Source organism: Cydia fagiglandana, chromosome 9 (assembly GCF_963556715.1).
Source record: "Cydia fagiglandana chromosome 9, ilCydFagi1.1, whole genome shotgun sequence".
Lineage (NCBI taxonomy): Eukaryota > Metazoa > Arthropoda > Insecta > Lepidoptera > Tortricidae > Cydia > Cydia fagiglandana.
In genome coordinates this window covers 1365276-1390249 of record NC_085940.1, presented here as the reverse complement: position 1 = coordinate 1390249, position 24974 = coordinate 1365276, and the positions used below count along the sequence as shown (strand labels likewise).

The 24974-nt window shown below is 41.5% G+C and overlaps 1 protein-coding gene across 1 annotated transcript in view; it reads left to right on the top strand.

The window, feature by feature from the left end:
- LOC134667120 (klaroid protein-like) overlaps window positions 1–24974 on the top strand; it is a 49679-nt gene that overhangs the window by 8605 nt on the left and 16100 nt on the right. The window contains exons 3-6 of the mRNA XM_063524403.1: window positions 10983–11089; window positions 15273–15428; window positions 23969–24158; window positions 24530–24722. Coding sequence (XP_063380473.1) covers window positions 10983–11089; window positions 15273–15428; window positions 23969–24158; window positions 24530–24722 — 646 coding nt within the window. The remainder of the gene's footprint in view (window positions 1–10982; window positions 11090–15272; window positions 15429–23968; window positions 24159–24529; window positions 24723–24974) is intronic.

Below are 24974 nucleotides of genomic sequence, written 5' to 3'. Positions count from 1 at the left end.
TTAAATATGGAGGCCATTTTTGGGTGGTAAATGAGAAAATTTAAAAATAAAGTTTTTCAAACTATATCGTGTTACATATCAAATCAAAGAGCTCATTGTAAGAATCTCAAATATTTTTTTTTATAATTTTAGGATAAATAGTTTAGCAGTTATTCAAGAAAATAGGCAAAAAAAAATGTTTTTCTTATATTTATTTTTTAGATTTTTTTGAATGTTTTTGTAGGTACATATTAAAAAGTCAGTGTTATTGGTAAAACTGTCACTTAAAATGAATAAATATTTGCTTATTTTCTTCGTAAAACCTATGTTCCTATGATCATGTCATGAGATATAATAAGCGAAAAACCGAAAAATGTGACATTTAAACCAAAGCCCCCCCTATTTTTGATATGCTCACCTCCTATTAACGAGTCCAAAAAAGTTACTAAGTAAAAAATGTGTCCCAACCATGCATTTCCCTCTATAATATATCTTTTCGTTGCCTGATTTAAATGTAGTAGTCAGTTACATGAAACCAATTCCAGTCAGTTGGCAGACTTGACTTGGCAGACTGGACTTGTCAAACAAGGTATCAGATGGGTAAATGTAGGGTAACTGATGTACACCTTGCTAACATAATCTCGTCTGCCAAGGTGTTTCGGCAGGAAAAGCCCTGGCAGACTTATATATTCCTGAAATGAGGGTTCATACCTACCGACTGGACTTGATTTCATCGTGGTATCAGATGGGTTAGTGTACGGTAACCGATGGTCATCTTGCTTATAATCTCGTCTGCCAAGGTGTTTCGGCAGGAAAAGCCTTGGCAGACTTATACATTCCTGAAATGGGGATTCATACCTACCGACTGGAATTGGTTTCATGGTGGTATCAGATGGGTTGATGTAGGGTAACTGACGTACACCTTGCTAACATAATCTCGTCTGCCAAGGTGTTTCGGCAGGAAAAGCCCTGGCAGACTTATATATTCCTGAAATGAGGGTGCATACCTACCGACTGGAATTGGTTTCATGGTGGTATCAGATGGGTTAGTGTACGGTAACCGATGATCATCTTGCTTATAATCTCGTCTGCCAAGGTGTTTCGGCAGGAAAAACCTTGGCAGACTTATATATTCGTAAATTGGGGGTTCATACCTACCGACTGGAATTGGTTTCATGGTGGTATCAGATGGGTTAGTGTACGGTAACCGATGGTTACCTTGCTCACATAATCTCGTCTGCCAAGGTGTTTCGGCAGGAAAAGCCTTGGCAGACTTATATATTCCTGACATGAGGGTTCATACCTACCGACTGGAATTGGTTTCATGGTGGTATCAGATGGGTTAAATTAGGGGTCCCGGTGGCCACATTTGAGAGCGTCTGCCAAGCACTTCCGGCAAAAAAAATACTGTCAGACTTCGCTTTTATGTGTCTACATGTAAATTTCTAACTGCTGCCATAATTATTATTTCGGTATCAGATGGGTTAAATCAACCCCCTTTTTTGGCACGGGAAGTGGCCTTCTTTTTCGTACTTTCGGCAAGTTCCGCCGTGGCAGGCTATCGAATTCGGACTTAGCATCATTTTTATGGGAAACCATTGTGCATTTCATCGTGGTATCAAGTCGGTTAGAAAATTTGCGGCCGGCTCTTCTACTATGTACCACACTTGTGCGAAGCGGTCGCTGCGGTGTATCCCTTCCCACTAAGCTATAAAATAACATCAATTTTTTTTTTATTTATCTCTTCTGCAATTAAATAGTCCACAATCTACAATGGCAAATTTACTTGTCTGACTCTACTTTATAGAGCTAAAGAAGCTACCTGAACTTTAAATATAGTTATGCCTATCTGACTCTCGTTCTACGTATTCTAGTAAGTAGTTACCTACTATTCGTTGAAAAAAATTGGCGATTAACAAGTGTTCAAATACTTAGATAAAAACATATTTCTGACTTTATATTTACTTTAAAAATTCCCATATCGAGTTAACATTCCCATCCCTAGCTGTCTTTTATACAAGACAACGGCGACGAGGAACATGAAAAATGTTGAAAATTGGAGCAATTTTTTTAAATGCCTTATTATAAAAGAAGGGATTTATATAGCGGCTTAAAAAGCAAATAAATGAAAAAACAAAGACCTTAAATATGAACACGAGTGTAAATGAAATTGCAATTGTTATTATTTTCACATTAACTCAGTGGTTGAATTTGTGTCTTGTATACAAGACGACGGCGCCAGCGTATCGTTCTATCGTTGTCTTCTATACCGGACAACGGCGGTCAAAGGGTTAATTAGGTAATTTTAGGTGGTAAAGTCTATTCAGAACACCGTTTATACTGAACACGACTATTTAGTTGCATAATGCACCATTACTCGATGTACGGTCAAAATGACGACTGTTATGCTACGAGTCGTATAGCTTGATATATTTGTAACTTGATATACGACCTGATACGAATTTATATTGATAACTTGATATACGACCAAATTGTTTGTTGGATATACACCCAACGCCGTTCTCTCCGTTCCTATGGCTCCACAATCAGAGTATGAGTCAGTACTCTGTACAGCACGCTTCAATTAGCACTGTATTCGCGAGCCGGCATGATGTCATAAGCAAAGGCGATGACCGGCGCTGGTAGCAACAAGTTTGGACTACTTGGAGTACTTGGCCGGTGCACACCTTTCGATTACTCTGCAAACGAGAGCACTTCAATTGGTGAGAATACACTGCAATACAGTACAATTCTGCCCTCCTAAGCTAAAAAGCGGTATTTGCTTTACATTATCATTGAAAATACGTCTTTTTAGCTTAGGAGGGCAGAATTAAAATCATAGAAATAGCGAGCGAGAAGTTCGAAAATCAATTTATAATTAATTGTTAACCCTTTGACCGCCGTTGGCATGTATACAAGACAACGATAGAACGATACACTGGCGCCGCTGTCTTGTATACAAGACACAAATTCAACCGCTCCGTAAATGAGAAAAAACATCAATTGTAGTATTTTTTACACTCGTGTTAATATTTTTGGGTCTTTGATTTTTAAAATAATTGCATTAAAAGCAGATAAATAAATCCATTCTTTTATAATAAGGCAATCAAAAAAATTGCTCCAGTTTTCAACGTTTTTCATGTTCCTCGTCGCCGTTGTCTTGTATACAAGACAGCTAGGGATGGGAATGTTAACTCGATATGAGAATATTAGAGGTGCAACGGATAGTTGTTTGGCCGGATACCGGATATTCGGCCTGACCATCGGCCGAATATCTGGTATCCGGCCGCCGAATATTCGGCCAGCGGAGCTGCACCTACATTTCGGTTTTTCAGGTGCGCATTCTGCAGTTTTGACCTGTTTCTAAGTGAACGTTCGCGCGGACACATTTCTAGTAGCTGGGGATCTAAGGTCCCGTTTTCTAAGGGGACCTTGCATTTTGGAGACAAAGCAAACCGCTTGGAACAGGTGTTCCTGGGGGTGATCTGAGCTGATTAAGCCCGGTTGCCAAGAGGTTCCCCCCAGCAGGTGGGCAGGGGAGGGGGGGAAAAGTGCCTCCGGCGCGCCTCACTCTAAGCTTTATATCTGCATACATCTCGTTACTATATCAAGTTTGGTGTCTTTTTCGTGTAATTCGAGGACGAAGAATTCATTTCTGTGACTAAATTTTCACTCACCCATACAAAAAATTCGAGAAATTCAACATTCAAAAAATTTCATCTCATTTTTTTTTTTCGAAAATCTTCTACAAAATTTAAACTATGAGGATGTGCCCTAGAAAAAAAAATACCTGTGAATAGCCCAGTTATCCTACTATACAGAATAGTAAACATGTCAAACATATTTTCATAACTTTCTTAAAAAAAAATGTTTCGTGTCGCGCGGCGTACCTGCATTGTAAGAGCAGTATGCAGCGTTTAGGATTTTTAAGTATGTTTAGATGATTTCTGATAAGCTGTTATTCTTCTGGTTGTAGATTACATCAATAAATTACTTCTGGACGTGATATATATACAAATATAAATTAAATATATAAATAGAGATGTTGGGAAAACTTTCGCTAATAGAGTTAAGTAATTATAAATGTGATAATATTAACATAGGAGATGTTTCTTGACAAAAAATGCTGGTTAAAATAAGATATATATTGTTCGCAATTACCACTACAAGCCCATTGGTCCGTACATTTTAGATTTTTTAACGCAGTGGGCATTTTATTTTGTAGCGGCAACGAATAAGCTCTTAATAAGCAGCAACCGCTGCAGGTAGGTTTGTACATATGGGCTCCTAATAACCATTTTATTTGGACCAGCCCCAGTCAGCAGGGCATGATAGCTGTTGCTGAGGGGCTATAATCTGTCCCCAAACATAGACCAAATCATTGCGACAAAACTGAAAACCGCCGTTTCGCCGAAATAATTTTTAAGTTATAAGATTTTACTATTGAATGTATGTTAGTTTATAAGGTATGTATCTATAGGCCTAAGTTGCCTGATAATAAATGATATTTGATTTATTTTGATAGCCTCCTTCGTAAACTGCACGGAGAATATGTCTACGTATGTAGCGCATCTTCCATTGGAGGCAGATTCTCTATCGGAGATTTCTTTTCGTAAAAAGTACTTTTCGGCACTCTTTTACACTCGTAGTTGTACCTGATCTAAAATCAGTAACAAAATACTATGCATTTTTTTAAATAACATCTAGGGGCCAATTCACACCTCGTAATTCAAATCTGTCCATACTTACTATTGTAAGACTCTTACTTGTCATACAAGACAATAACAATATTGGCAATGCCTGCTCAATATTGCCTCGTTTGCCGTATTTAAACCCCTCCGTTACGGCAGGAATGACAGGATATGGGCTTCAAGCTTGAAATACGCTTTTTTCCCTTTCCACACAAAAAGAAACAGTGTCGCAACCTGAAAAGGCGTGGAAGACTGGCAAGACTTCTGACCTTTCTGGTCCTGTAAAATAAATAATATTACTATGCGTTTCAAATAAAATCATAATAATATATCTAAAGAAAGTTTTACCTATTGCCCAGATGAGCTGCCTCGTACTGCGATGTATATTTTACAGGACCAGAAAGGATAGTAGTCTTGCCATTCTTCCACGCCTTTTTAGGTTGCAACACTGTTTCTTTTTTGTGTGGAAAGGGGAAAAAAAGCTTATTTCAAGCTTGGAGCGCATATGCTGCTGTAACGGAGGGATTTTTTCTTTGTTACACTCTTGATAGAGTGGTCGTGGCCATTATGTAAACTTTTGAGCGACTCATTTAACGACACGTTGCCATTCCTCCCGTAGAGCTGCTTTCCGTGAGCATTCGTTTACTGTGGCCATCTGCACGGTCCAGCTCATTAGAGATCTTCCTCTAGCCCTGTCACCTCTCACTCTTCCTTGCACAACTAGACGTTCTGTGGATGTTCCATCTCGCCGAGACACGTATCTAAAGAAGTTGAGTACTGAGTTTTGCCCGTAGAAAGCAACCGCTCTTTAATGCCAAGTTCCTCAAGAATTGATGCATTGGTCCAGAACTCAGTCCATGATCCAGCACCACATCTCTAGTGCATTCATTTTCTGTTTTTCGGATGCCCTTAGTGTCCATGTCTCAGCAGCATAGAGAAAAATGAGAAATATGAGGGTTCTGACAAGCCTGGTTTTAGTGGTCCTTGTAATGTTCCGGAGGGATTTAAATACGGTAAACAAGGAGGCAATATTGAGCAGCCAATTTTGGTAAAATTTGTTATTGTCTTGTATGACAAGTAAGAGTCTTACAATGTTAAATCTGAACAGATTTGAATTACGAGGTGTGAATTGGTCCCTAGACATTATTTTAATACTATGCATTTTGTTACTGTGTTCAGATCAGGTGTGTAAATAAATGAGTGTCGAAAAGTACTTTTTACAAAAAAAAAATCTCCAGTTAGAGAATTTGCCTCCAATGGAAGATGCGCTTTCACATAAACATATTCTCCGTGCAGTTTACTAAGGAGACTATGTTGGGGGACAGATTATAGCCTCTCAGCAACACCTACCATGCCCTGCTGACTGGAGCTGGTCCAAACAAAATGGTTATTGGGAGCCCATATGTACAAACCTACCTGCGGCGGTTGCTGCTTGTTTAGAGCTTATTCGTTCCCGCTGCAAAACAAAATGGGGAGGAAAGGGAGGTGCAACTGCGTTAAAAAAAATTAATATGCACGGACCAATGGGCATGTAGTGGCAATTGCGAACAATATATATCTTATTTTAACCAGCATGTTTTGCCAAACATCTCCTATGTTAATTTTATCACATTTATAATACTTAACTCTATTGGCGAAAGTTTTCCCAACATCTCTATTTATATATTTAATTTATATTTGTATATATATCACGTCCAGAAGTAATTTATTGATGTAATCTACAACCAGAAGAATAACAGCTTATCAGAAATCATCTAAACATACTTAAAAATCCTAAACGCTGCATACCGCTCTTACAATGCAGGTACGCCCCGCGACACATAACATTTTTTTTTCACAAAGTTATGAAAAAAAATGATTGACAAGTTTACTATTTTGTATAGTAGGGTAACTGGGCTATTCACAGGTATTTTTTTTCTAGGGCAAAACCTCATAGTTTAAATTTCGTAGAGGATTTTCGAAAAAAAAAATGAGATTTTTTTTTTGGATTTTGAATTTCTCGAATTTTTTGTATGAGTGAGTGATAATTTAGTCACAGAAATGAATTCTTCGTCCTCTAATTACACGAAAAAGACACCAAACTTGATATAGTAGCGAGATGTATGCAGATATAAAGCTTAGAGTGAGGCGCGCCGGAGGCACTTTTATATCAAGTGGCCAATCTGGTTTTATTTAAGCATTTTAACACCTGTTAAATGCCAATTGGTGATAACTAGTAACTAGAATACGTGAAACGAGAGAGAGACAGGCATAACTATAGCTGGAGTTCAGGGAACTTGTTCAGCTGTCCATAGTAGAGTCAGACAAGTAAATCTGTCCTTGTGGTCTATTTGCAGAACAAATGATTCATTTTGAGATGATAGTGTATACTGCAAAACGTAATTCAAGGCCAAAAAAAGTAAGAAATGTTGCCACTTTTTACTAGCGCGTCTTGTATTTATGTACAAATAAATAAATAAAAGTACTTTATTAAATAGTAGTAGTAAAATTACTAAGCAATTAATTATCTGAGCGTGATTATTTATCAAAAGGAATTTACTATTTTACAAACAAATTATTGCAATGGCAACATTGTCGTACTTTTTTTGGTCTTGAATTACGTTTTGCAGTATAGTGGGGAGTGATACCCTGCAGTGACCGCTTCGCACAAGAATGGTACCTACAGGCGGACGCTCGGACTAGTCAGTGTCGCCTAACTATGAGAATGTTACCTATGTATTTGAAATTGACGAAAAATTATTATGGTAGGGAGGGTGTAATACGGGAACTGACAAGCTCTTCTAAGGAACATGTCGAATGTGAAACATGCATTCCCGAACATTTCTGATCCCCACCCTTTTCCAATATTATTGTTGTTCACTCATTGACAATTCAACCCACGTGCCATTTTCCCCAACGCAGTTCCGGTATATTTATGTTATCGACACACGATGCGCGGCTCTAACCTAACGCTTATAAAGTTTACGTACCGACAAGCGCTTACGCCGTTGACCTAGAGACTATTATTACTTAATCCGCGTGGAAACGGTCCTTGTCGGTCCGCACTGCGGGCAGTCCATGCGCGCCGTTGTCATGTATACAAGACTTCTCGTAGAGCCTAGTGCGGTGATATTACGTCATGAATCGATATTGTTTAGTGGTTGTTTTTAATGATAAAGACCTTTATTTTTAACATTGTCGTGTGTAAAAAATATGTTAAGTTTTGGCATTCTCGAAATAAATTAAAGTTGGTTGAGAACAAAGCCAAATTGAGAAGATTTTTACCATAAATTGTAAATATCGATATCACAATTTGCAATCCCTAAACTTTTTATTAGTTGTTTACTTAAAATTTACTCTGGCGTGTGAGTGAGCGTCTTTGCGGACTAGGTCCGGCGGCCAAAAGGTTAAAGAAGGCATCGGGTTGCGGATCATTTTGACCACTGCTTCTGCTGCTGACAACAATAAGATAATTTAAGTAGGTGTGACCTTTACTGTTAATTTGTATCCTTGTGTGTTAGGTACTCTCTCCAGTCGCAATATTACATTCGATATAAGTGTATCTTTTTTAACATATTTTATTGTAAAAAAAATGTTATATAGGTACATGTAATTATGTTAAGCTTATGAATAATCCGATTAAGCGTGTAACTATTATCAAATTTATCGCCGGACATGACTAATTTGGACAGATCATCAGATCAACAGAGATTAAGGGACGGTAGCACCATTGATATTTTTTGTGGTAGCACCAAACCGTATGGCAACGTCATTAAAATACGCTTCATCATCTTCCTTGCTTTGTCCCGGTATTTTGCCACGGCTCATGGAAGCTTGGGGTCCGCTTGAGTTGGCGTAAGTACTAATTTTAAAATTCGCTTAAATATAATTTATAGAAACTATAGAAAATTTGACAGATTTCCGTGGAATGACTGCTGCCGCCGCCATATTCAACGTTAGTCAATTCGGTTACTTGTGCTTGCTTGTGCCTATAGTTCGTTTTTTTAGCATTAGAAAGAACTTGCAAAGAAGGTAAGCGATCTTGACATGTCTTTTAATTGAAAAAGCGGTTTAAAAATTAAAAACCATTACTTATGAAAGCAGAAGACTATAAATGATCGTATTAGATTAATAATTGTTACATATTTGCCGTAACTTATTTTTAAAATGTGTTTTTTAATTAAAAGACACATTAAGATTGTTTACCTTATTTCTAATGCTAAAAAAACGAACTATAGTGTAACCTTAATTAATTTATAATTCTTATGGTTTTTACGGCCCTACACATACACACGATCTTTTTATCCGGCATGTATAAATCCGGTAGCACCTAACGACCGTTAAGCTTATTGTCTGCGTCCTGTTTCACACTGTTAACGCTACTCGCTCGCTTCAGAATGTAATTTAATCCTCAAATTGGATTAAACGGTTAATTTGATTTGAAATAACTGTTGTGCATTATCGATGCCACCGGAATTATCGGTGTCCGTCGTCCGTATTCATTACCTCCGTTAGAAATATGATAATATATGATTAAAGAAATCTATCTAAATGTAACATTATAATGTTATAACATTTATATTTTAGCAAATACGTTTATCAATAAATTAAGCATAGCATAAAATGTCTCTTTTACTGTCTTGACCATTGCATAGTCGTGTAGGTGCTATTATCAAGACTATAAGAGAGACATTGTATTGGAACAAATTAAATTAATTTCAGAAAATATTTTAATTTGTTTTTATTTCAAGGAGAAAAAAAAAGTTGTAAATTATAAACTAAGTAAAGTCGTTTAAGTCGTTTTGAATAATTCGCTTAACTTCCACTGCTGACTGTAGGTAGTTACGTCTCATTCATCATCAGTCATCACTTTTAATAATTTCGCCCTTTTAGCTACATTTGCAGCTGACTGTACAATTTGACCCAGAATTCAACGAGGTTCACTTATTCCACTACACGTGACAGCGTAAAATCGTTATGTCATCACGATGTGTAGGTTGAATGCACCCATTTTCACCCAAATTGGATTAGACTGATTTATGATAAGCTGTGGTAACGACCCCAGTGCTATAACAATGGCTCCGACGTTCAGTGGGCGTGGGCTTCTGGTATAATAACATGAAGTTATTTGTTGTACTTAAGATTATTGAGTAACCACAAGGACAGCTCGAAGTAGCTAGAACATAAACCTAAAGGATTTAGTTTGATAATTCGATTATTTTGTCCACAAGGTGCAGTTACCTGCCATAATATTTAGCACGACGAAGCACGTTAAAATATCTCAAACAAGTATTTATGGCTACAGAGCCATATCAGATTGACTCACTAAATTAAATACACGTAATAGAACTGTGTTCGTACCGGATTGCATGTTTTGGGACAATTAAGTTCTTTATTCAACACGTCTGATTTGACGCACGCACCTTAGATACCTTTTTAGGGTTCCGTAGCCAAATGGCAAAAAACGGAACCCTTATGGATTCGTCATGTCATTCTGTCTGTCTGTCCGTGTATGTCACAGCCACTTTTTTCCTAAACTATAAGAACTATACTGTTGAAACTTGATAAGTAGATGTATTCCGTGAACCGCATTAAGATTATTACCCAAAAATGGAAAAAAAACGATAAATTTTTAGGGTCCCCCATACTTAGACCTGACACTCAAAAAATTTTTTTTTCATCAAACCCATACGTATGGGGTATCTATGGATAGGTCTTCAAAAATGATATGGAGGTTTCTAATATCATTTTATTCTAAACTGAATAGTTTGCGCGAGAGACACTTCCAAAGTGGTAAAATGTGTGTCCCCCCCTGTAACTTCTAAAATAAGGGTATGATAAAACAAAAAAAAATATATGATGTACATTACCATGCAAACTTCCACCGAAAATTGGTTTGAACGAGATCTAGTAAGTAGTTTTTTTTATACGTCATAAATCGTAAACCGCTATTTTATTATGTTACTTGCTGTTACGGAACCCTTCATGGATAAGTCCGACTCGCACTTGGCCGCTTTTTTTTATTGACGAAGTGGTAAAATGCGTTACGCATTCCCCCGGCTTCGGGAGCTATTGGGGGACTCCTTCCTTCAGCCCTTCCCTCCTATTGAGAGGGGGAGAGGAGGTATACACACTAAATGCCACTCCGGCGTCACCCTTCTTACCATTTTGAAGCCATGGGATACCTTTGCATTCGCTTATCCCACTGAACGCCATGACCGGTCTTTAGAATTAAGCAGAGAGATATCGATAATTGTATGATAATGACTCTCGATAGAAACTTAATGATTAATTTTACATTTCCATTTGTTAATTTAGTGTTTTTGTCTATAGAACGAGGTGAACAGCCAGTATGAGCGAGTATCGACCACCAGCCGGTACCACACGCTGGCGGACCTCACGCTCAGCCCCATCCATGCCGCCAACACCACCGCCGACCGGTAACTACCACCCTGTTATTTTGTCTATAGAACGAGGTGAACAGCCAGTATGAGCGAGTATCCACCACCAGCCGGTACCACACGCTGGCGGACCTCACGCTCAGCCCCATCCATGTCGCCAACACCACCGCCGACCGGTAACTACCACCCTGTTATTTTGTCTATAGAACGAGGTGAACAGCCAGTATGAGCGAGTATCCACCACCAGCCGGTACCACACGCTGGCGGACCTCACGCTCAGCCCCATCCATGCCGCCAACACCACCGCCGACCGGTAACTACCACCCTGTTATTTTGTCTATAGAACGAGGTGAACAGCCAGTATGAGCGAGTATCGACCACCAGCCGGTACCACACGCTGGCGGACCTCACGCTCAGCCCCATCCATGCCGCCAACACCACCGCCGACCGGTAACTACCACCCTGTTATTTTGTCTATAGAACAGCCAGTATGAGCGAGTATCGACCACCAGCCGGTACCACACGCTGGCGGACCTCACGCTCAGCCCCATCCATGCCGCCAACACCACCGCCGACCGGTAACTACCACCCTGTTATTTTGTCTATAGAACGAGGTGAACAGCCAGTATGAGCGAGTATCCACCACCAGCCGGTACCACACGCTGGCGGACCTCACGCTCAGCCCCATCCATGTCGCCAACACCACCGCCGACCGGTAACTACCACCCTGTTATTTTGTCTATAGAACGAGGTGAACAGCCAGTATGAGCGAGTATCCACCACCAGCCGGTACCACACGCTGGCGGACCTCACGCTCAGCCCCATCCATGCCGCCAACACCACCGCCGACCGGTAACTACCACCCTGTTATTTTGTCTATAGAACGAGGTGAACAGCCAGTATGAGCGAGTATCGACCACCAGCCGGTACCACACGCTGGCGGACCTCACGCTCAGCCCCATCCATGCCGCCAACACCACCGCCGACCGGTAACTACCACCCTGTTATTTTGTCTATAGAACGAGGTGAACAGCCAGTATGAGCGAGTATCCACCACCAGCCGGTACCACACGCTGGCGGACCTCACGCTCAGCCCCATCCATGCCGCCAACACCACCGCCGACCGGTAACTACCACCCTGTTATTTTGTCTATAGAACGAGGTGAACAGCCAGTATGAGCCAATATCGACCACCAGCCGGTACCACACGCTGGCGGACCTCACGCTCAGCCCCATCCATGCCGCCAACACCACCGCCGACCGGTAACTACCACCCTGTTATTTTGTCTATAGAACGAGGTGAACAGCCAGTATGAGCGAGTATCCACCACCAGCCGGTACCACACGCTGGCGGACCTCACGCTCAGCCCCATCCATGCCGCCAACACCACCGCCGACCGGTAACTACCACCCTGTTATTTTGTCTATAGAACGAGGTGAACAGCCAGTATGAGCGAGTATCCACCACCAGCCGGTACCACACGCTGGCGGACCTCACGCTCAGCCCCATCCATGCCGCCAACACCACCGCCGACCGGTAACTACCACCCTGTTATTTTACTATTCTTAAACCTTACCGCAGTCTTCCTATGGTAGGGTACGTAAGAGGTACTATATAGTACTATTATTAGTACATCTACTTACTTAGGGCCACTTGCACCATCCCACTAACCCGGAGTTAGCGGTTAAACCGTTAACCCAGGATCAAATTGTACTAGTAACCATGGCAACTCCAGGTTTAACCGGTTAAACCCGGGGTTAGTAAATGGTGCAAGTGGCCCTTAGTATACGGCGGCTTGACGATCGTCCAGAGGCGCGCACGGCGGGGCATGCAGCGTGGCATCGAGCTTTCAAGGGATTGGAGCATCCGCTCATTGAGTTGAGGCTCACATACATTTGCATTATGTACACCGCTCGAGCGTCCACTCTGTGCGCGAATACCTAGGAAGCAAATGGAGGTGGCCGCTCGAAGTATTTTACAGGTGGCGTTAGCGTAGATGTCACCCATAGACTAGGAATCCGCTTGACCGAGTTTAGAGCAATTATTTCATGCAACCGATGATGCCAAAAATGCGGGGGTGCGCGGGACGAGGTGAGCGAAGTCCCGTGCCGTGATTGGTCCGTTCAAAGACACGGACGTCACACAAAGACACTTTCGACTCGAGCATGGAGTAAAATTACCGTATGTGTGGCAGAGGGGGTAGCGCGACTATGGTCAGTCTAGAGGATGTTTTGTCTGTGGTGTCACCTGTCAACTCTACGAATAGTGTCAAATTCTAGTTTTTATTTTATGACTGCCAAGTCTCTTAGAACAAAACTAGAGACAGGTCGCTACCATCAAACAGATCGCTTACGAACAGGTGATCCGTTTGCTCGTTTGCCTCCTATATCATAAAAAAACCTATGCTGGCACCGTCTATAAAAACCTTTGACAGTTGCCAACCCCACTGAATCCCATCTTGCTCCTCCCCACTTATAGGCTTTCCGTACATAGTAAAGGACCATCTATGTTCTCTCTTATCGCATGCAATCTAGAAGAGCGCCATCTACAATTACGTAGCTTTCACCGGACTTTCCTATCCTCGTAAGTCCCCGCGTACTTGTACAAGTAGAAAATAAATGCGAGTTTTGAACTCTTATAGAAATAAAAGAAAGTTCCAAATTCAAAAGCGCAAAAATTGAGTTGGGTCTTACGAGGCTATAGCGGTTGCCACCGCAAGTGCTTACGTGACGTTATACTGACTTAACGCTTGGTGTTGTCTTGCTAGCTCAATAGGAGATATTACTGCAATGTTCTGCCGCCAGAGTGCAGCACTACCGACTCAGTAAATTCATAGACTAACTTATACATACTGTGCCTTAAACTGTTTTTTGACAAGTTTTCACAGACAATAAAATATGACATTGATGCATCAAGGCGGTTTGTTAACAAGGGCCTACAGGGAAACGCGAAAATCGAAATTTAGCTATCTGCCTCTTTATCGCTCGAATATGCAAGAGTGATAGAGAGATTAGATAACGAAATTTCGATTTTCTTGTTTCGCGGTTGGCCATGTGATTGACGTGACGTGTGATGTGTCAATGTGGTTTGTTTACTGTATGTGCCACAAAGGTGCCACCTACGCAGAGCTTTGCCTAATATTCCCTAAGTTAATTCTGCTAGTAAGACAACACGCGCTGGCTCGATGCCAAATTTTTACCCACGAATATATTTACGGTGCAATTTCTGACGTAAATGTAGTAATAGGCCACGGCGGTTATACCGGCTGTCATATTTATGAATACTAGCTGTAACTAATGTACTGGCTAATTCATAATAATTACAGATACAAGGTCAAAAACGCAAAAAAAAATGGTTTTTACGAGATAAATAATAGAATTACAGACGCTGTTTACCCAGAATATATTTTTATTTCGTTTAATCCTCGTCATAAACTACCCAGGTATATACCTATTGATGAAGATCGCAAGGTCACCGCACGTGTTTGCGCTTTACTTCACGACATAACCCACTCTGTGGCATTGGCATCTAACATTTTTAATATTTCAACAACCGGTGTTATGATCAATATGATCATACACTTGGACGCAACCAGAAAGCGGTAGCAATTGTACACTAAGTTTCACACGGTGCCAGAGTGGCTGTTCAGATATTTTTGACCACCTCGGCTTCGATATATCTGTCTGTACATGTACAATGGGCAGTGCCCGATGTTTCAAAGTACGCTTTAGCAACCTTATCCCGAGTAATATCGCAGCGACTTCCATATGACCTTCCAACCCAGAGGGGAAATTAGACCATTATTGGAATTAGTCTGATGCGATCGCCAGACATCGTAAATTTTATAGCATTATTGGTGCAGCGGAGTGGTGTTAACGGAATTGGTATAGATAATTCCAACTGAAATGGTAAATTAAGGTTAATATAAACATAATTAACGCTAATTAATCATTATTCTTTAGGGTTGAAATTGTTTATAACAATTTCGTTAACACCAATCCGCTGCACCGAAAATGCTATAAAATTTACGATGTCTGGCGATGACATACAACGTCTTCTTTACTGTGACAGGTAAACATCAAATAATATTAGTGGTATATTATAAGTTATAAGTAAGTTAATCATTGGCATGGACGATCCAGGGTTCGAACACGATATCTTTTTACTTTATCAACACTTCCAATTCAGATCATTGTACTAAATCAATGTATTATCCCACAGATCGACGCGTTTCAGCAGCCCGGCGCACAGCGCGTGCTCCACGGACAGCTCGTTCGCCGAGCAGGCCCTAGCGGACGCCTCCTGCCTCCTGGACCGCGACCCCAGCCGGGAGCACCTGCCCTACCGCCTGTACAAGATGGCCGGCGAATACTGGAAGTGAGTATGGTCAAAATCATTCGCCTAAGATCATCTCGGATCAGGCTCACAATTAGTTTAAAGGTTCCATCACACAGGGGCGTTTTCCGGACGGGACGTGAGCGTTTTATATGTGAACGCGGCGCGCCCCGCTCACGCGCCGCCCGCAAAACGCGCATGTGTGACGGAACCTTAAGGTTCTATTCCATAGTTGCCCGTCACACACACGTCGTCACGAAAGGCGGACTTAAATGGGGCGAAGGTACTAATGGACATAAAATACAAATGAGAGTATCTTTGCACTATTTACGTCATTCAATCAGGAGGCGAGACACTGGCACAGACTCTCAGAGTAAAAGAAAATTATGCTTATAATATATAGCTCATTTAATGCTATCATAGATTTTATTATAATCCATGGCCTTCAACTGGATCATTAACCAGATTTGTGCCTTCGGCTAAACTCCGTTAAATCATATTAAATGTATGAAAAGTTTGACGGAGCTGAGACTGACCACAGTCATATAATTTGAGAACGACCCAACTATGCTCTAATTATATTGGAGGAGGCGATGACGTGGCACGGTAACTCCAAGAATCCATAAAATGTCTCAGAACGCAGCATTGTCAACACGCCAAATGCAGTAAAGGCTCCATCGTGAAATTCGTACGTATTTATAAAGATTTCTAGAGCGCACTCAAGGCTGACTGAAACAGATTTTTCCTGTTTTTGATAATGAATAAAATAAATTAGCATTTTCCTGTCTATTAGTATTCATGTCAGTTTAGTATTTACTACGGTATAGTGTGTACTTGTTACTTCAATAGTTATATCAGATTACATTTTATAATAAATAATCAAAGCAAATATTGCAATAGGTTTCAAATTCAAGATATGCAGGTAATATTTTTATTTATACTCGTTCGGTATGAACTTAGTATTTAAAGTGCATTATAAATTTAGCATCTATCTAATCCAGTATAAAATAAAATAAAAATAATTACTTTACCAAAAAAGCGGCCAAGTGCGAGTCGGACTCGCCCATGAAGGGTTCCGTAGCAGCAAGTAACATAATAAAATTGCGGTTCTGATTTATGACGTATTAAAAAAAACTACTTACTCAAACCAATCTCTACTCGTTCAAACCAATTTTCGGTGGAAGTTTGCATGGTAATGTACATCATATATTTTTTTTTAGTTTTATCATTCTCTTATTTTAGATGTTACAGGGGGGGGGGGGGGACACATTTTACCACTTTGGAAGTGTCTCTCGCGCAAACTATTCAGTTTAGAAAAAAATGATATTAGAAACCTCAATATCATTTTTGAAGACCTATCCATAAATACCCCACACGTACGGGAATGATGAAAAAAAAAATTTTTGAGTTTCATTTCTAAGTATGGGGAACCCCCAAAATTTATTGTTTTTTTTTTCATTTTTGTGTGTTCGGAAAAAAGTGGCTGTGACATACACGGACAGGCGGACAGACATGACGAATCTATAAGGGTTCCGTTTTTTGCCATTTGGCTACGGAACCCTAAAAACAGATGCTGGAGATACTTTCTCAACTGAAAAGTTTGGAGCACCTGACATTTTATTTTTAATATGACGGGTACTCTTCATAAAATCAAACTACCCACCATCAGCAAGATCAATGAGTTCACCAGCTGGCCGGCAACTGACATGTCTATTTAAATGATTATTATTTATTAATTGACATTTAATTTAGTTTTATTATATTTATTGACATTCTATTGATAATATATAAGTAATTTTAATAATGGACGTGATAACAGTAACGGACGTGGAAACGGTAGAACTGACCGTAACGTAAGTAATTTTATTTACATTTCATTGATACATTTTTAAGTTTAATATTGCGAAAAGTAACAGTTTTTGTTTTGTCTTAGATCTAGGTCTTTGTACTGTATGTAATTGGTATTTCTTCCTAACTGACTTGGGAAGTAAGGGAAATATTCTTTTTAAAGTATATGTCGAAATTTATAAATAATATTATGATTCTTGAATTGCACAATAAAAACAACTAGAACAATGTAAAAGCTGACAGATTTAACGGGTAGAATTAACTATAAAATCAATAAAACTTTTAAAACAAGAGCATCATTAATCCCTGTGCGGAAAATTAACAACCAACTTGTCCTGTTCTTTTACAGTACGCATCTTTTTAGTAATAACACATTCTTAAAAGTAAAAACCAGTAGTACCAGTATAATGTCATATATCTAGTATCGAAAACTACAATGACATACGTCTTTCTTTTTTACCCGACTACGGCAACGCAAAAGGAGGGTTATGATTTTGACCGGTATGTATGTGGGTATGTATGTATGTATGTATGTATGTATGTTCATCTGTTCCCTCATAACTTCTAAAGTTCTTATTATAATTTAACAAACGATATGTCATTCGAATCGCCTTAATCGTCCGCTGGTTATAGGCTATATGGCGTCACAAAAAAATGAACACGGCACCCTCTAGAGGTCATAAAGTCACGAACCAAAAAAATTAAATTAAGTAATGATAACGAGTCATACATCATTTTAAAGAGCTCAATAAGCACATTTCAAATATATAAATATTGTTAGCTTTTGCACCCGGCTTTGCTTGCATGCGCCATATAAAACATTAATTTATTTATCGGTTAGGTAATTCGAACTATGAATTTACAAGCGCTCTGGAATCTATTCGCGTGTTACGCGACTACGGAGACACAAGTCTAAAATTGTCGGGCGTAGCCCGACGTACGCGTTCCAAAGTCGGGCGCCTACGGCGCCCTCATACTAAAAGAGTCGGGCGTGGCCCGACTTACGCGTTCCAAAGCCGGACGCCGAAGGCGCCCTCATACTAAAAGTGTCGGGCGTAGCCCGACGTACGCGTTCCAATGCCGGGCACCTTCGGCGCCCTCATACTAAAAGAGTCGGGCGGAGCCCGACGTACGCGTTACAAAGCCGGGCGCCTTCGGCGCCCTCATATTAAAAGTGTCGGGCGTAGCCCGACATACGCGTTCCAAAGTAGAAAGCGCCCTCATACTAAAAGAGTCGGGCGGAGCCCGACGTAAGCGTTCCAAAGCCGGGCGCCTTAGGCGCCCTCATACTAAAAGTGTCGAGCGTAGCCCGACGTACGCGTTCCAATGTCGAAGGCGCCCTAATACTAAAAGAGTCGGGCGGAGCCCGACGTACGCGTTCCAAAGCCGGGCGCCTTCGGCGCCCTCATACTAAAAGTGTCGGGCGTAGCCCGACGTACGCGTTCTAATATCGAAGGCGCCCTCATACTAAAAGAGTCGGGCGTAGCCCGACGTACGCGTCCCAAAGCCGGGCGCCTTCGGCGCACTCATACTAAAAGTGTCGGGCGTAGCCCGACGTACGCGTTCCAAAGTCGGGCGCCTTCGGCGCCCTCATACTAAAACTGTCGGGCGTAGCCCGACGTACGCGTTACAAAGCCGGGCGCCTTCGGCGCCCTCATATTAAAAGTGTCGGGCGTAGCCCGACGTACACGTTCCAATGTCGAAGGCGGCCTCATACTAAAAGAGTCGGGCGTAGCCCGACGTACGCGTCTCAAAGCCGGGCGCCTTCGGCGCCCTCATACTAAAAGAGTCGGGCGTAGCCCGACGTACGCGTTCCAAAGCCGGGCGCCTTCGGCGCCCTCATACTAAAAGTGTAGGGCGTAGCCCGACTTACGCGTACCAAAGCCGGGCACCTTCGGTGCCCTCATACTAAAAGAGTCGGGCGGAGCCCGACGTACGCGTTCCAAAGCCGGGCGCCTTCGGCGCCCTCATACTAAAAGTGTCGGGCGTAGCCCGACGTACGCGTTCTAATATCGAAGGCGCCCTCATACTAAAAGAGTCGGGCGTAGCCCGACGTACGCGTCCCAAAGCCGGGCGCCTTCGGCGCACTCATACTAAAAGTGTCGGGCGTAGCCCGACGTACGCGTTCCAAAGTCGGGCGCCTTCGGCGCCCTCATACTAAAACTGTCGGGCGTAGCCCGACGTACGCGTTACAAAGCCGGGCGCCTTCGGCGCCCTCATATTAAAAGTGTCGGGCGTAGCCCGACGTACACGTTCCAATGTCGAAGGCGGCCTCATACTAAAAGAGTCGGGCGTAGCCCGACGTACGCGTCTCAAAGCCGGGCGCCTTCGGCGCCCTCATACTAAAAGAGTCGGGCGTAGCCCGACGTACGCGTTCCAAAGCCGGGCGCCTTCGGCGCCCTCATACTAAAAGTGTAGGGCGTAGCCCGACTTACGCGTACCAAAGCCGGGCACCTTCGGTGCCCTCATACTAAAAGAGTCGGGCGGAGCCCGACGTACGCGTTCCAAAGCCGGGCGCCTTCGGCGCCCTCATACTAAAAGTGTCGGGCGTAGCCCGACGTACGCGTTCTAATGTCGAAGGCGCCCTCATACTAAAAGAAGCCCGACGTACGCGTCCCAAAGCCGGGCGCCTTCGGCGCACTCATACTAAAAGTGTCGGGCGTAGCCCGACGTACGCGTTCCAAAGTCGGGCGCCTTCGGCGCCCTCATACTAAAACTGTCGGGCGTAGCCCGACGTACGCGTTACAAAGCCGGGCGCCTTCGGCGCCCTCATATTAAAAGTGTCGGGCGTAGCCCGACGTACACGTTCCAATGTCGAAGGCGGCCTCATACTAAAAGAGTCGGGCGTAGCCCGACGTACGCGTCTCAAAGCCGGGCGCCTTCGGCGCCCTCATACTAAAAGAGTCGGGCGTAGCCCGACGTACGCGTTCCAAAGCCGGGCGCCTTCGGCGCCCTCATACTAAAAGTGTAGGGCGTAGCCCGACTTACGCGTACCAAAGCCGGGCACCTTCGGTGCCCTCATACTAAAAGAGTCGGGCGGAGCCCGACGTACGCGTTCCAAAGCCGGGCGCCTTCGGCGCCCTCATACTAAAAGTGTCGGGCGTAGCCCGACGTACGCGTTCCAAAGTCGGGCGTAGCCCGACGTATGTGCTCCAAAGCCGGGCGCCTTCGGCGCCCTCATACTGAAAGTGTCGGGCGTAGCCCGACGTACGCGTACCAAAGCCGGGCGCATTCGGCGCCCTCATACTAAAAGAGTCGGGCGTAGCCCGACGTACGCGTTCCTCATACTGCTTCGTGCATTTCTGTACTGAGGACGCCCTCGCAAAAATAATATAAAGTGACTTCAAAAAGTTAGTAACGAAATCATGACCCCAAAATTAATTAAATAAAAAATAAGTTCAAAAACTAAAACCCGACTACTGCAAATCGCGCTCTAAAAAGTATTAAACAAGATAGAATTCTTATCTGAAATTATCAAGCAGGAAATATTGTAAATGTTACCATTTTTTTATATAAAAAATACAACGTAATATAATTTACTAAATTTTTTATATAATTACAGAGGTTCAGAGGATAGCCGTGGTCGTATGCCATATTACTTTTAAGTTTATAATCGTGGCATACGACCACGGCGATCCTCTGAACCTCTGTAAATATATAAAATATTTAGTAAATTATATTACGTTGTATTTTTTATATAAAAAAATGGTAACATTTACAATATTTCCTGCTTGATAATTTCAGATAAGAATTCTATCTTGTTTAATACTTTTTAGAGCGCGATTTGCAGTAGTCGGGTTTTAGTTTTTGAACTTATTTTTTATATTAAGGATATATGAGATTCAAGATACTTCATAGCAAAATAATACATTTATACGATGTATGGATGATGCTCTTTTTATGAACGCAACATTAACTTATACTCGGGGTGCACTTATCTTTAAATAAATTCTTGGTGGTTCTTTAATTGGATACGTAAGTGATACTTGATAAACCAACGACCCGGTTTATCGCAAGAGGCGAAAAGAAGAATTTACAAGTCGTACCAGTAAACTTTGAGTGTACTTTAATCTTTCATCAGACGAAAACACATAAGTAAAACAAATTCGTAGCCGGAATTCTGTTCCTGGACAAATTTCACTTTTTGAGATGCTGTAATTCTTAAAACTCTTATAATTAACTAAGCAGGCATGTTGATCCTAAATATACATAATTTTTGTATTAGCACTGTGGATTGTATTTTGTGTTAGCGACGTGTAGTGTGTAGTTAATGGTAAAATAATATCAGAGCCATGTAGGTAAATAGTTTTTATCTTTGTAACTAATACCTATACTAAATGATGCTGATATCCGAGCTTTTTATAAAATTGACAAAGGATGCACTCGCAACATTGTCGCCAATCCTCTGTTACGTATATCTGCCAGACAGTATTCCCCGTCATGCACAATAAATGAGTTCTATTTCTATATTTGCAACTGCAAATGCCAAACGAGCGCAGCGCCGGGCGCGGCGCGGCGCGACGCGACTAGTTGGAGTGTTTGTAAATCATCAGATAGTCGCTGGATTGCTAAAAACTGTTGTTATAAATATTGACTCCTTAAATCATAACCTTTTTTGGGATACCTTTACCGTAGTCGGGTATATAGTGAACTGAAAGTTGGATTTGACTTGGTGATAATTTTTAGACATATTGAATTACAACAGGTCCTAAAGGATTCTGTAATACCGTCTAAAATTAATTTAAGTGAAAAATATGACTAGTGAGTCAAAAATTTAAGTGAATTGTTTGAATTGTGATATGACATGTGGTTCGCAGTTCGCTCTACCGACTACCAAGATTCCAAGAAGGATATCAATAGATTGTAAAATAGTTCATGGTATCAAAATTGTTGACTCATAAGAAATCTAACAGTATAAAGTGGACAATAGTACATGTACCATTAAAATTTAATTTTGATTTAAAATTTGGTTTAAATCAGTTGTGTAAACATTAAATTCGAGATTTATCACGTGTACAGTTACACAAATCACAAACAAGAAATTTACTTAACTATTATTGTGACCTAGTTCCAATTATTTGTTAAATCAATAGTGTATATTAAAAAGTGAAGTCTCTTTTCAAGGAATTTCTGAAAATCAACTTGTATTCTAGGTATACTGGTACCGCAATGACGGACGCTTGTAATTTGGCGATAACAACCCTGTCCCTTAAATTCACGTAGCGTGATTTGATAAGCCAATCTTAAGAGAAAAACCTTGACACAGATTACATATGGACAATAAACGCAATGTACACATAATCTGTTCACTGATAAGAATATGTAACACATGCAAAGTGAGTAACAAGTGTTGTTGTGTAAACCTGTTAGTTCCGCACCGCCGGCAGCGCAGCCATGTATGGACTGCGATGCGCTGAGATCGTCAGGTACGAGTGCTATATGCAATGTTTACAGGAGGCTTTAAGCCAAGTTGGAGTCCGATTACGATAAGTCTGTGCGCGAAGTGCGTCAAGATTATCAGACTGACAAATCGTTTAGTGTACACCACCCATATTCATTTTTTTTTAGATCACTGAGATTGTTTTGCCTTGTAGATCTTGCCGTAAGTTAGCTGCTAGCGAGCTACCTAAAAAGCCAGCCAGCTGCGCGGGCCGCAGGTTGAGTAAGGCTGGCGTAGACAGATAATAATAGTTATAGCAAGCAAGAAATTTCGGAATTTAGAGGATATAACCAAACAGAGACGCCTTGTCTGTAATTTTCTGTAAAAAACAGTCTGTCGATTTTTGCGGGAGAAGGACACGTAAAATGTAGGCGTACGTAACGTAAAAATAGCCATGTCAGATAAACGTCAGTCCATTCATTGTGTATGACCATTGGCCGCCTATTTTCGAGGGAAACGCCTGCTAAGGGCTACTCCGTTTGGTTATATCATCTAAGTTGCCTCTAAGTTTCTGAATGATAAATGAAAGAAGTTTGAACATTTAGCTTGACAGACAATCAAACTGATTTTGAAGAGTATAAATAAAAAAATTATGAATTAAGCTGTCAGTTTGACAATAGATCAATCATAAATATTCTGTAAACGATTCAACATAGTGTTATAATTTATAATTCTTACGTGATTTCGTGCTGACAATTGATTAAATAATTATAGAATTATATAAATATCAGGAGTTTCTAATATGAGAACTAGACGCACGTCAGTTCGCTTGCGGGAACGGTCTAATTCACTTACGATATGGTTAGAAAATACCTGTTTATTGTTGTTCAGTTGAAGCTAGTTTATTATAAAAAATGTGTCGCTTAACTTCAACTCGGGTAAACCAATCCATCCTCTCAGCAAATATCTACCCAATTACCTTTTCTTAATACCAAAATCGCACAATCTGATGGATGGATGTACCCGAGATTGAAGTTAAGTGACTCATATACTAGTTTAGTATTCTTGTTTTAATTAGCCGAATATGATAAACATTTTGTTTTATAATTATGGGGACTTTCCCTGTCATTAGTGCCTCCTTGTCCTTCAGTGAAACGCAGAAATAACAATGTCGGAACAATAGGTTTTATTGACTAAGAACTTTTATACCATGTCCGTTGAAAACGAGCACGTCTACAGTAAAGTGTGGTTAATATTAGAGTTAGAGAATATCACATCTGACACATTTGTGTTTCCGAACCTTTAAAACCTGTGAAAATGACGAGATGAACTCAATTTTCAAATGTATTTCCAGTAAATATCCCAAGACGGACTACACGTACTCGCCGCTCTCCAAGGACCGCGTGGAGCTGGCGCCGGGGCAGGTGGCCGTGCCCAACATGTCGCGGCGCTCGCTGTCGCAGTTCCGCGTGCAGGGGCCCAACACCTCCGCCGACGAGGTGGACGTGGCAGCCTGGACTAGCAGCTGCAGGAAGAGATACACCGTGAGTACACAACAAATGTTCAAAAACTGATAAACATAGATCTCAACTATTCCTGAATAGTAAATTTTCCTTTTGCGCAGAATAAGTAATAATATTTCATACAGAATGGTCACGCTCTACCCCGCCCCGAACGAAATTACCTCACCCCGCGGCGGCAAATTGACTTAAAATTGACCGAATCTCAGTTCGATTAGCAACATGGTCAACAGTACGTTAAAATCAGATATATAATACTTTAAAAGGATATTTCATTCCCTTTTTGGCAAATAATGTATTAATAAATAATATTGGCTGTCTGCAAACTCCCAAGGAATTTGCAACAATGTTCCTCTTGTAATAATTTTTAAATAATAATATTTTCTCTTTCGCAGTCAATAGACAGCTCAGACGACGAGTCTTACTTCCGCGGCAACGGCGGCTACGCCCCCGTGGAGCAACGCTGGTGGCTCACCCGCCTGCTGGTGACCATCGTCACCACCATCACCACCACCGTCACAAACACCTACCGCAGCGTCGTCGGGCCCTCGCACCGCTACCCCTACACGGAGCGGAGACCGCAGCAAGGTAACCCACACATGTACCTCTATGTGTCACAATATGGTCGCGACAGAAACTCTAGGTACCAGGGTATGTAGAACAACGCTAGTGGATTATTTCATGATTATTAACGATCATCGTTATCATCTCCTACCGTCACGTGGTTAGTCCATCGCATTGCTATTCGTACATGGAGCAGATTGCAGAAGGTAACCCACTACTATGTATTTTCACACTGGTACATCCAAAGTCAGTAGACAATTTCACCGATTGTTTTCA